This window comes from Sesamum indicum, linkage group LG6, assembly GCF_000512975.1.
Source record: "Sesamum indicum cultivar Zhongzhi No. 13 linkage group LG6, S_indicum_v1.0, whole genome shotgun sequence".
In the NCBI taxonomy this organism is placed as follows: domain Eukaryota; kingdom Viridiplantae; phylum Streptophyta; class Magnoliopsida; order Lamiales; family Pedaliaceae; genus Sesamum; species Sesamum indicum.
The window spans coordinates 16,998,517-17,012,341 of NC_026150.1; the positions used below are offsets into that span (position 1 = coordinate 16,998,517).

Consider the following 13,825-nt stretch of genomic DNA (forward strand, 5'->3'; position numbering starts at 1 on the left):
GCATCAATTTTATTTTTTAATTTAAAAAGAAGGAACCATATTGCATTGATGAATTAATATAGCCCTCTATAATTTATGAGTCTTTGATGTTCCAATATTCATATATTTGGGCAATTGGGAGTTTTTAGCTTTGGAGTGAGATATAATCATTCAATCCAATTAATATTATATGTTGTTAATAAATATATAGGTGGTCAAACTCAAATATTACTTGGGGTTGACTTTTAATTAATTAAAATTATGATTATAGTAATTGGAGTAGGTCTGGGGTCCAGGCCTGACCCAATTCTAGTTGGATAGATCATTTGGGCCTCACCTCTACATCTATGCGTTGCTGCCCCATTTCAAGCTCATATGTCTTCCAATAATTTATCTCAATTACGGAGTTTCCCGAAAAAAAGAAAAAAAAAAAAAAAGTGAAATGGAAAAAAGCCATCCGATTTGAGTTGTGATAGATAGGCTTTCGCTGTTTGGTAACAGTTGCATGAGGACTCAATTTTGTAGCCAATTACTCCAAATTAGTTATAACACAAAAATAAAAATAATAATTAAATTAAGTATAAAGAATGTTTGTTTTCGAGTTTTGATGTATATATAGGCAGGTAATATAGTTAGTTTACTTGAATTTCTTCTCACTTTGATAAGGGATATGTTTACAGAGAGTGAATTGCATTTAATTTTAATATTCGTGTCCCCAAAATATAAATATATATATATATATATATATATATTAGTAGAGAGAAAACACGAATATTAAAATTAAATGCAATTCACTCTCTGTAAAATTCGACATCAAATTATCTATAGAAATGACATTAAACACGATTTTCTAGTCACTATGTTTAATAGTGTCATATTACACACTACTCATGTCACCGTTACATTGTGAAAATTATTCTTGTATTAAAAAATTTTACTAATATTATAATTTGTCTTGGATGATATAAACTTTAAAGGCATGGAATTATTTAATGGTCAATGATTTTCTCTTTTTTTTTTTTGTTGGGAAAAAAAATTCTCAGCCCTTTTGTTTTAAAAGAAGTGCTATATTTTATTGACAACTTTGTTGCATCAAAGTAGATTAATTAATGGAGGGCGCACACAACCTAGTGGAGTGGAGCCCTAATACCCTTCCCTTTGTTCACATTAACACTTTCAAATTAAATTAATTGCACTTCATCTCATGGTCACATTGGACCACACTCCAATAAATAAATAAATAAATAACAAACCCTTATCTTGAAAAGCAACCAACCCTCCTTATTTAGTGGAATTGGCCTGCTCGGCTTCGTCATGCCTACCTCATCCATCTCAACTAGAAAACCCAACCTTTCTTTATTTCAAATTAATTATACCATTCCCCCCCCCCCCTTTTGGATTATAATTATATTTAAATATTTACATAAAATAAGACTAATACCCATATATATATATGACGGGATTCGAATTTGTGATTTTAAATTTATTTATGAAATTTTAATTTTAATCATTAAGCTAGAAACATTATTAGTAATCATAAGCCTCGTTAAAATATTTGATTGAGCTGTGTGATTTGGGAAAAATCTTACTCGAATCACTTTTAGTCGAACCAAACTAATCACAGAGCATGTGTGTATCATATTGCTGTGTGATTGGTCACTTTTCTCAAATTGTACACTTATTATGGGATAAATGTAATACACTTATCATATGATTGATTTAAATTTGATCGAGTCGGGTTGGGCTATAATTTTCTTTTAGATTTAATGAAGCAAAAAAGTGGAAGATGATATTTTAGTAGAAACAGAAAGAGGGGCATTAAATTGTGTATGATTGTCCTCTTTACAGCATAATGGCATAACTTAACTTTCCATTATTATTAAAAATGAAAGGGGATGAGGAGTGGATAGTGCATACACATATCCAATTCAACATAGATTTTAATACTAGTTAAGTACATGCATTCTTGATTATTATTGGCTTTAAATGGCGCATGACGCAGATGCAATCTCTCAAAGATTTAATTATCTTTTAATCTTCTCCAACGAAAATACAATAATTGGTGAAATTAAAGTATTGTAATTCACACTGTATCAAACAAATTATAGGTCATTTCAAGATTAGACGTATTGGTGCGAGAGTTGGTGGTGATGGTCATGGCCCGTACGTGTCCCAGCCCAATTTAGTATGTAGCAAGCACGGCCTTTCAATTCTACAATTTACAAATTCATATTTGGATTTTTAGGCAAAAAAACACAAGGCTGGCTATTTGGATTTACGTGAAATATTACAAATCTCGATTTACGGATTCATTTTCCTTTCCTAATTTTTATTACATTTCATATACTAACGTTATGTTGTGTATAAATTTTCTTTTAAATAAAATTAAAGAAAAAATGAAGTGCGTACCCATTTTGATCTAATTAATTTGCATGGTGGGGAAGAATATGTAGATAATTAAATTTTACATTAAATATTTTATAAACTTTAATTCACCATTAATCTTTTGACCAAGGTGCCAAGAACGTGAACAGCTAGCAAACATGTATCTTAGTTAATTAATTCATGTAAAATAATTAATATTATTACACAGGAAAATAAAACCGATCGAACACACACACACACACACCCCCATATATATATATATATATATATGTATATCATACAATATTTTCAATTTAGTCTGAGGTGCATACAACGTATATTATATATTTGGAATATGCGAACTATAATTAAATTTCTCATAAATATTTATAGAATCTTCACTTTGTATATATATATATATATATATTGTCTATGCTAAAAAAAATAAATTTTATTTTTACTTACAAATAGGATTTACTTACACTGTGGCACCAATTTTTCAAATTATCAAAAATATTCTTAATTTATTTTTCAATCACCCCTACTCAAATTCGTCTTCTCATTTATATCTATATTTCTATCTATATCTAAACTATTATAAAAAAAAAAAAAAAGAGGCGCTACAGACATAAAGTAGTAGTTTTAACACACTGCACTAATTTTTGGTGATCCCAACTAACTTACTTAATTTGTCGAGTTTTACATTAACTTAATTGTACAATTAATATAATATTTTTATGTATAATATATATTTTAAAATATAAAATTATTTATTATATGCATGTCAAAACAACGTGTTACGATGTCTAATTATAGAAAAACGGCAACAACAACTTTTGGTGCGACATATATGTTGAATGTTTGAGCGGGGTGCAAAGAACGTGAATGACACCGGAAGAGAGTAGTGTCAGAAATCATGGTACGTAATTAACGTGAAATGCATAATTGGGCAACATAACAACACAATTTTCTCATTTTATATAACCAAATATGCATGATGAAGAACTGAACGCATGCCAACACAATATTTGCGTACAATCGAATCAAATTAATCGTAAAATAAGTGTGATGTATTGTTATATTTTTTAAATTGTACATCAATTATACGATAAATAATATTTATTATAAAATTAATTTAAATTCGAAATTGATTAGAATTCTCAATGAATGATTTGAACAGTTTAAAATCATCACGAAAACGTATTTTTATTTTTGAAAAAGCATATGGAAAATAGTAGAAAAATGGAATGAAGAAACAATAAAGCATGCTAAATTGACAAAGACAAGACACTGTATATTCCTTGGAGAAATGGAGGGTCCCCCAATTACAAGTGATACCAACCCCACCCATTTTAGCAAAAAGATATTCCACTTTTTCATTCCCATCTCCCAACAATCTACATTTTCTTTTTGCTTTTTCCCCATTTCTCCCTCTTCTACTGCATTTATATGTATGTATGCTTGTCTCTATTTTTCATTAAAATAAAATTTACTATTAAAAGTTGTGATAAACCATACTATTATATAATACAAAACTTTAATTTTTAATTAATCATTCCAAAAATATTTGCCGCAAAAACCACATTAAACAATTAAATGTTGTCAAGTCGTGGTTGATTTATTTTTAACCATGATAATCAGTTATGGTTAAATATTATATTTCTTATAGTGTTTCAATGATCCAATAGTACATTTCAAGCTCCTCACAGTATTCAAAAAAATAAGTGAAAACTGTCTACTTTAATATACGTATTCAAGAACTAATTTAAATTTATCTTCATTGTAACAAAAAGAATGCAAAAAAAAAATAAAGGTATTCATATATAAAGATTGGAAGGAATTGGAGAGAAATATTGGATAGATTTTTGGTCAAGTGTAAATCAGAGGTGGTAAGGGAAAGAAGAGGGTCACACGATTTGTGCAGTGTTGATGGTGCAAATAAGAACAAGAGGGAAAAGCAAGAAGAGCATGGGTCACCAACTTTTGAGCTTAAACGGTTGCTCAATTTCCTTGTCACTTTCCAGTGCCAGTGCCAGTGCCAGTCAAAAGAGCATTTTGGTAATACATCCGACAAAAGTTAACCCTTCTGTCCCTGCTCCAAATTCTTTCCTTTAAACCATTCGTGTGTGTCCAAACCCCAATTCAGCCTCACCTTACCTGCATTCTCGTATATACCCACTATTTTCCCTGCCCATAATTTCATCCTCACTTCTTCTATCTATTTATATACTCTTCATACCTTCTTGCCTCCCCTCAAACCCTAGCTACTCTCTTCCAGTTCTCTTTTGTATCTATAACTACTCTCTTTCACTTAATTCCCAGTTACCAGCTGCTTTTTTCTGTTGCAAGATTCTTGTTCTTGCTTATTCCAACTTCTCTTTTGGTACGTCACGTGACCTTCACTTGATTTATTCATATATGCATATGGTGTGTGATTATCTGAATATATGTATATGTTTGGATGATGATTCTTGAAACTATTTGTTTCATGCAAAAGTAGTTTCAGATGACTGTACGAGGGGTCGCTGATTATTTGTATGAATTGTTAATTTCTGGTGATGGTAGGCAGGCAGCCGTGCTTTCTTGCTGTTGCTGGTTCTTGTTGTTGCTTTTCTTGTCCGTATGATGATGATAACAAATGCCATTTTTTTATTTGTCTATGTATGAAAGATTCTTCATAAAAAGCTGTGTGAGTGTGTGTCTGTGTTTATGTTCTTTAATTTTCTTTCTTTACTGGAGTTTTTATAATAATAGCATCATCAGATCCAAGATTAATTATGGTGATAATTGCTATTCTTTTTCATGCTGCCTTCCTTTGCAGAAAAATGAAGGGTTGTTATCTCCATTAGCTGGAGCCTGAAAGTTGCTGATCAGCTTTCGGATCTCAGTCCTTTGAGCTTGTAATCAAAGTGTGGTCAGCTGAAATGGCGAAGAAAGGATTGAAAAGATACGAAATGATTATGGACTTTATGTTCCTGTTTCTGTTCATCATCAACTTGTCCGCATGCAGAGGGTCTGAAGTTGAATTTGAGCTGCTCTTGTCCATGAAAGCTTCAATAAATGATCATTCTCATGCCCTCAGCAACTGGAACTCATCTGTTTCTTTCTGCAAATGGAATGGAATCACCTGTTTCGGCTCGTCCCACGTGTCGAAAATCGAGCTCCCCGGCAAGAACTTGTCTGGAAGAATTCCGGAATCCATTTTCAGATTGCCGAATATCCAGTCCATTGATCTATCCAGCAATCAGTTGTCTGATGAAATTCCTCGGAACTTATCATCTTGTTTTTCTCTCAGATATCTCAACCTGAGCAGCAATAACTTGACTGGGCTGATCCCCAGCGCCCACCTTCCAGTTCTTGAAACGCTGGATTTATCAAATAATATGCTCTCAGGAGAAATCCCAGAAGATATTGGACTGTTTTCAGGCCTCAAAGTTCTTGATTTTGGGGGCAACGTTCTATCCGGAAGAATTCCAGACTCAGTAACAAATATGACAATGTTGGAATTCTTGACCTTGGCATCAAACCAATTGACTGGTGAAATTCCAAGAAAATTAGGCCTGATGAAGAGTTTGCGGTGGATATATCTGGGATACAACAACTTCTCAGGCGAGATTCCAAAGGAGATTGGTGAATTAACAGCTTTGAAACATCTTGATCTGGTTTACAACAATCTCACAGGTGAAATCCCTTCATCTTTAGGCAATCTCATGAATCTTGAGTACCTTTTTCTCTACTTCAATAAGCTCACTGGTCCCATTCCAAAACCCATTTTCAATCTCAAGAAATTGGTATCACTCGATTTAAGTGATAATTCCTTGTCGGGTGAAATTCCTGAACTGTTCTCACAGCTGCAGAATTTGGAAATTCTCCACTTATTCTCCAACAATTTCTCAGGAAAAATCCCAAATGCTTTATCTTCTTTGCCTCACCTGCAAGTCCTTCAACTGTGGTCTAATAGATTATCAGGTGAAATTCCTAGAGATCTTGGCAAGTATAATAACCTCACTGTATTAGACCTTTCCACCAATAATCTCACCGGAAAAATCCCAGAAAATCTTTGTGCATCAGGCCGTTTATTTAAGCTCATCCTCTTCTCAAATTCCCTGGAAGGTGAAATTCCAAAGAGTTTGAGCCTCTGCAAGAGCTTACAGCGCGTTCGACTTCAGAAAAACAGGCTCTCTGGTGAACTTTCACCAGAATTCACAACGCTGCCGGTGGTTTACTTTCTTGATATCTCAAGCAACAATCTATCTGGCAGGATTGACGACAACAAATGGGATATGCCACAACTTCAAATGCTGAATTTGGCGAGCAACAGCTTCTTTGGGCCGGTTCCAGGTTCTTTCGGCAGCAAGAAGGTGGAAAACTTGGACTTATCCGGGAACAATTTTTCAGGCAACATCCCACAAAGCTTTGGGGAATTATCAGAGCTAATGGAACTGAAACTAAGTGAGAATGAACTCTCAGGCCAAATTCCTGATCAATTATCTTACTGCAAGAAGCTTGTGACTCTGGACCTCAGCCATAATCATCTCACGGGAGAAATTCCCACCAGTATCTCTGCCATGCCAGTTCTTGGTCAGCTTGATTTGTCTGTCAATGAACTGACAGGAACAATTCCAGCAAATTTAGGGAATGTAGAATCACTTGTTCAAGTTAATATTTCCCACAACCACTTTCATGGCAGCTTGCCCTCCACAGGGGCATTTCTTGCCATCAATTCCAGCGCCGTGACTGGTAATAAGCTCTGTGGTGGTGAGAAGACAAGCGGTTTACCACCATGCGATGGGGTTAAAAACCACGCTCGTTGGTTCGTGTTAATCTTTTTTCTTGCCTTCTTGATGATGTTCGCGATTATCGTTTCCTTTTCCATTTTCGTCAGGCAAAGGAAAGGATCGGAATTGATGAAGAGGGTGGAAAGTAATCAAGATGGCACTTGGGAACTGCAGTTCCTGAATTCAAGAGCTTCAAAATCGATAAGGATAAAGGATATCATCTCATCCTTGAGAGAAGAAAATCTCGTGGCAAGTGGAAAAACAGGTTTGTCGTACAAAGGCAAATCCGCCTCAAACAACAAGCAATTCTTGGCCAAAAAAATAGCTTCAATTTCAACAGGCTATTGGATGGACTGGACTCAACTCTATAAAGTTAACCATCCAAATATTGTGAAGCTGCTCGCAACGTGTAGATCAGGAAAGGCTGCCGTTTTGGTGTATGAGTACATTGAAGGGAAGCATTTGAGTGAAGTTATTCAAGGCCTGAGCTGGGAACGTCGGCTTAAAGTTGCTGTTGGAATTGCCAGAGCCCTTAAGTACTTGCATTGTTATTGTTCACCTAGTATCATAGTTGGCGACATCACTCCTCAGAAAATCATGGTAGATGAAAAGGATGAAGCCCATTTGAGATTAAGTCTACCTGGGATTGATTATCTTAATTCAGACAGCAAGTGTTTCAACTCCTCTGCCTATGTTGCTCCAGGTAATCTAATTAAGACTTTTGATTAATTTGAAGCATATTATCATGTTCTCCAAAGTCTTTTCATGCTCTTTTAGGCCAATACTCATAGATAAAATTTCAAACCTATAAAAATCCCTGATTCATGCATAAGTAATTCAATCATGAATGTGGCTCAACTTTCTTGTTGCAAGTACGAATATGCATAGATGTTTCACTTTATCAGTATCCCTCTACATAAAAGAGTGTGATAAAATCATTGTGTAGCTGAATTATACAAATCCATCTCTTTTCCATGTAATCATGTGCATGCACGTACACTTTTTCAGAAGCTGCAGAAACCAAAGGATCATCCAAGGGCTTGACGACAGAAAAGAGCGACATATATGGATTCGGGCTTCTCCTGATTGAACTCCTGACGGGGAAATCTGCGGCGGATCCAGAGCTGGGGATCCATGGAAGCGTTGTAGAGTGGGCGAGATACTGCTACTCAGATTGCCATCTTGAGATGTGGGTTGATACAGCATTAATCAATAATAATAATAAAGTAGTGAACCAGATTGTTGAGACCATGAATCTTGGGCTGCAATGCACCGCGGGGAATCCAGCAGCCAGGCCATGCGCGATCGACATAGTGAAGAGTTTAGAGTCAGTTGTGAGATCGGGTTCTTGTGTTTCTTCAGGGTTAAAGCTTTTCTCTGTTGGTCTGTAATAGCCTTTCCTTTTTGTTTTGGCCCCAGACTCCATATGCCTTTTTCTTGGACTCCATATGCCTTTTCTCTCTCTCCCTTTGTCTCTCTATGGCATAAGGTTAAGAAAGTGATGGTTAATGCGTCTTTTGGTTGATGTTGTTTGTAATGACAATGCTACTGTATAATTAATTGTAGATAGAAGAATGAATTAAGTTAATTCTAATTAATATATAAACCATCTTCCCAATTTATTCTTTTCTTTTCTTTCTGGTAATTATTTGATAATTTCACTAATAAAAATAATTTTAATTATGACGAAAATATCAACCATGGAATATATAGTTGCAGTCAATATGCTTAACATTATCTGCAAAAACAATAATTAATGACCGTTGTACAATGGTACGTAATCATTAGAATTCTCAATTTTTGAATTGTACTTTGTTAGTAGAGTAAGGAGGAAAAGTGAGGAAGATAGGGAGATAAATTGCAATAATCAGTCTTATATGTTGCAATGGTAGGAGAAGGAAAAAGAAGAATGTGATTGTAGGAAAGAAGAGAAGGAAGGGTCATAATCAAGAAGAGTGAGATATATATATATATATATGTGTATATAGGTCAACAACTAAAAATCAAAAGAAATTTCAAACTGTTGGAGGGGACCAATCACCAATCACCAATCACCAATCACCGATCCATACATACATACATATATTATTCTCTTCTCTTCAAAGGTCTGGTGAAGGAAAGAATGATGATTGTGATAGTGTTTGTCTCTTTGTCTAACACTACTTTACTGCTTTAGGATCCAAACATATCTCAAAACTTTCACTCTCCCATCCACCAATTTCTCTTCTACATATCTACTCTATATTATAATAATGACTCAATTTATAATCATAAATACTTAATCATTATTTGAAAAATTATCAATGCTCTATCATTTTAATGATTGTTTACAATTAATCATCCAATTAGTTAGATTTTTATCAATTTTTTATGATAAATTGACCAAAATACTCTTGTGGACTATATTTATTTTCGTAGATTTTTTTATGAGCTAAATGCACAATTTTTTATATTTAAAAAATATATATACAGTAAAGGTAAAATTGGCAATTCCAAACCTCCATTTAAGAATTACAAAATTTCATGATATCAGGATAATATTTTTGTAATTTTTCAAACAGCATTAGGATATTTGTAATTATATCAAATTTTAAAAAAACCCGTTGTAATTTACCTTATAATAATGCATACTTCCTTCACATGCATATATATATATATATGTATGTATTCTCTGGAATAGCCCATATATTTTAAACCAAATAAAAAAAAACGATTTTGCTTCATTCCAAAACCTCCATACACCTTTTGTCAGAGCACGATTCTGCTTCATTCTAAAGACTTGTCCTTTCCTTTTGGACTCTAACAACTATGGTTGTTGAGAATTGGAGTTGAGAAAAACTATCAGATCAATTATTATAATATATATTCTTAATTAATTATTAGTTATTTGTCTAAAAGGGCTTATGTGTTGTTCCAAAAGCCCAAATCATATGGGCCTAATTAATTAAAAAGCCTCTTTTGAGGCCGAAGAATTTTAATTATTTAGACATTTAATTAATTAAAAAAAGAAATTAGAGATGCTTAATGGTTGAGTTTGAATTAATTAATTAGGTACGTACATATATAATACTCTTAATGATCATTGTTATAATTACAACACTAATAATTGGTAATCATATTATTGCATGCATTGCAATATGTGATTAGAGCAGATGGGTGTAATAATTAGTAAGTGTACAGTAGATGATATATTGTTAGGACAAATGAGTATAATTAATTAAGGTTAATGCTTCCTTAGAAGGCTCCATTGATTAAGCATAATTAGGTCTCAAAATTATTACATTTATTTACTCAAACTCAAAGAGGGATCCCATAAACATATTCTAATAAAATTTATTTGGTCTTTCAGAGAGGTTAATAACTCATAAAAATATATATATATTTGGCAAAATTACATTTTTAGTCCCTAAACACTTTTGAATCTAAAAACAAGTTCAACCATGCATACTAAATCAAGCAGTATTATGATCAGTCGCCTTTTAATTCAAATTTGGAGCTGTAATGGAAATGATTGGTGAAAGCAGACAAGTTCAAATTGAAACAAAAAAGAGTAGGTAGGTGAATAGCTAGAACTGGGGTAAAGTGAACTATGAGAGACACGTACACATGATGAAGGTCAAAATTAATTTGAAGGAGTGAGTAGTCAATTATTCTCTTTCCAACCAAGCATGCAACTTGATAAGATATCAGGCTCGATTACGTGTGATTTAGATTATCGATTGCGATCTTACCATATTACCTCTTTGAATCGAATAAAATTTGAGGATAAAACAAACTGTGAAGCTAGTCGGGTTCGTCCCGACGACAACACTCCGATACTTAAGTAAGTTTGAGGTCAAAGGAAAAATAGGCGATCTAAATGTGCGATTAAGATGATTGAAGTGAAGATACCTCTTGCTGCCGTGACGTGGGCTATTTGTACGGCTTTTTGTGGGTCCTACTCCCGAATGCATGTTGTCTCCAAGATTGTCCATGCAATGACTAAACACCTCCTCAGTGCGTCATCTGTTCGAGTCGTTATACGGGTCGAACCCGAATAAATCTGACCCGACTGACATGATATTAATCGCAATGATCAACGATATATATATATATATATATCTTTGCGACCTCATTATTTTAATAGAATCCTCATCACAATCGTATATATATATATTCTATCTTTATAATAATTCTGTGACCAATTTGCTTTCCGCATTGTAATAATGAATGGTTGCTAGCTTCGCAATATCCTACAGCGGACTCAACAAACATTAATGATTACTCCGAACAAGAAGAAGAACCAGTATTCATGAGAAGTAGACAAGATTCTGTCCAAAAACAAGAGTCTAAACGCATAGATTTTGTTAGCAGCTGACATTTTGAAAAAAGGCCCAACAGCTAAGAATATTTGCTGGATTTTAATTTTTAATTTCATCTCAAAAGATTCAAGAATTTAAATGATGATGATGATAGCTAGCTAGCTAGCTTTCCTTCTTGGAGACCATGCACTAAAGCTTTCTTCTTTCCCTTGAAAAAGGCCCTTTTCCTCTCACTATTTGGTCAAACAAATTCACTCAATAGTTGAAGGAAGAAATTATTTTTTCATTTTTAACTTTCCCCTTTTTCTTTTCTTTTCTTTCTTTTTTTTAAGATTTGATGTAATGATAAGGGGTGATTGGGTACACACGTGCGAACCATTATTGGAATTCTCATCCATGCATGTATACCAACCCCACTTCAATTTGAGGAGTAATTCTTCTTTCTTCTCCTTTTTTTTTTTTAATTTTTGAAAAAAAAAGAAAAACTTCTTGGAGATATCAATTGACCAATGCACTTTGAGTTTTGACTGTATATGTATATACGGGTTGTAAAATGGGTAGGGTCCTAAATGGATTCAATTGAAGAATTCAAAATATTGGATCCATGCATGTGTTTCCATCTAAGAGTAATTAATGTAAGTATGATTTATACATTTAGGTGATGTATATTTAATTTTGATTATGCATGTTTGGGTAATATTTGTGGTGAATATAATTAACTTGAGCCGCACTCGTCAAATATTAAATTGATCTTAAAATTAATTTATGTACGTATCTTTTGTTGATTCAAATTCAGTCCATAATCATGTATCGATATATTATCCTATATAACCAATGTAACCACAATCAATTAATTATTAGAAATAACAATTTATATTACAGAAATAGGTAAACTGATTAGTAAAAAGTTGGGAGGGAAAGACAAAATTAAACCCTAATAGATACTCTTTTTTTTTTTTTTTTTGGTTCCTTTTTTCCACTTAAACTTTGAACTTCTGAGTGTAGGGTTGAATTGATGTAGGAGATGTAATGGAAGTGGAAGTGGGGATTGACAATTTGACATGGGGTGGAGCAAAAGCGTGCTATGTATATGGGGAAAGTGTTACTGATGAGAATCTGTTTCTTGGGAGAATTTTCTGATTTCTAATGTACGTACGCTTTTTGTCTGAAATAATTATTATGACGTGCTAGCTGTACCACCATATCTTATAATCCCATAACTTATAACTCAGATTATTTCACTTTCGAACCACTAGCTAGCTTAAAGAATTGATGATGACGATATATATATATATATGAAAAATCTATATGAGTTTGAACTAATTATACGACAAATGCAATACATTTAATATATGTAATTGGTGTACAGTTCAGAAAAAATGATCAATCGTATGACAATCATCTTACATTTGTTCTATGATTAATCTGGTTAAACTAAATTTAATTTAAATAAGAATTTTGGTGGAATAACTCAACATGATGAGAAAATGGTCCTTTTGGTGTGATTGAAGGAAGAAGCAGGCCTATGCTATCACCTATCTATACTTTTAACAACAAATGCATATGCCAAACTACTACTCTCCAAACATAGTTTTATGTAATTCCAATCACTGTATAAGTCAATTTTGTGGGGGACAGTATGGCTGTATCACAAAGTACAACTCCATCCACTTTCCATTTCTCATTACATGATACCATTGTGTGTGTCTCTGTGTCTCCTCTCTCTCTCTCTCTCTCTCTATATATATATATATATATATAAAGAGAGAGAGAGAGAGAGAGAGAGAGAGAGATAAAGGGTCTTTAGAAATTGCAAATTTTGGAACAGTGGTGTTGTGGAAGTACAAAAAAATATGGGAAATAATGATATGTCTTGAGATTTCTTGAAATTGGTGTAAGAGGTTTAATTAATTAATTAATGTGGTCAGAGAGATGCAAAGAGAATTTGACTAAGTGTGTTGGTCACTTAAAACTGTGTGGAAAAGAAGCTTGCTAAGTGTTTTTAAATTAATGTGAGTGGAGAACTGGAAACCTCTCTATCAATTAATATATACATATATATATATATATATATTGTCAAATAAAGCATGCTAACAGCTTCAAAGTAACTTTTCTAAGCCACCATGCGAAAACAAGACAAGATATAATTATATATAATAAAGGTTAAAGTGAAAATAAAATGACTTTCATATTGCACAACAAATTTTTTTTACTCAAATCAAGTTTGGTCAAACCTAATCAGTCACATAGTAAGTGTAATATACTTGACATATTTAATGTAATTGATCATTTTATTTTAATTATACACCAATTTACATAATAAGTATTACATTATCATGTAATTGACTCAAATATAATCAAATATCAGTCTGAGTTAAGAGTTTTCCTAATAGTAAAATGTTG

General features: G+C 33.1%; 1 protein-coding gene across 1 annotated transcript; it reads left to right on the forward strand.

The window, feature by feature from the left end:
- On the forward strand, positions 4,305-8,658 carry LOC105164732 (probably inactive leucine-rich repeat receptor-like protein kinase At2g25790). Its single transcript, XM_011083471.2, has 3 exons — positions 4,305-4,726; positions 5,165-7,824; positions 8,130-8,658. Exons 2-3 carry the CDS (start codon positions 5,268-5,270, stop codon positions 8,510-8,512), a joined length of 2,940 nt encoding a protein of 979 aa, XP_011081773.1. The 5' UTR covers positions 4,305-4,726; positions 5,165-5,267; the 3' UTR covers positions 8,513-8,658.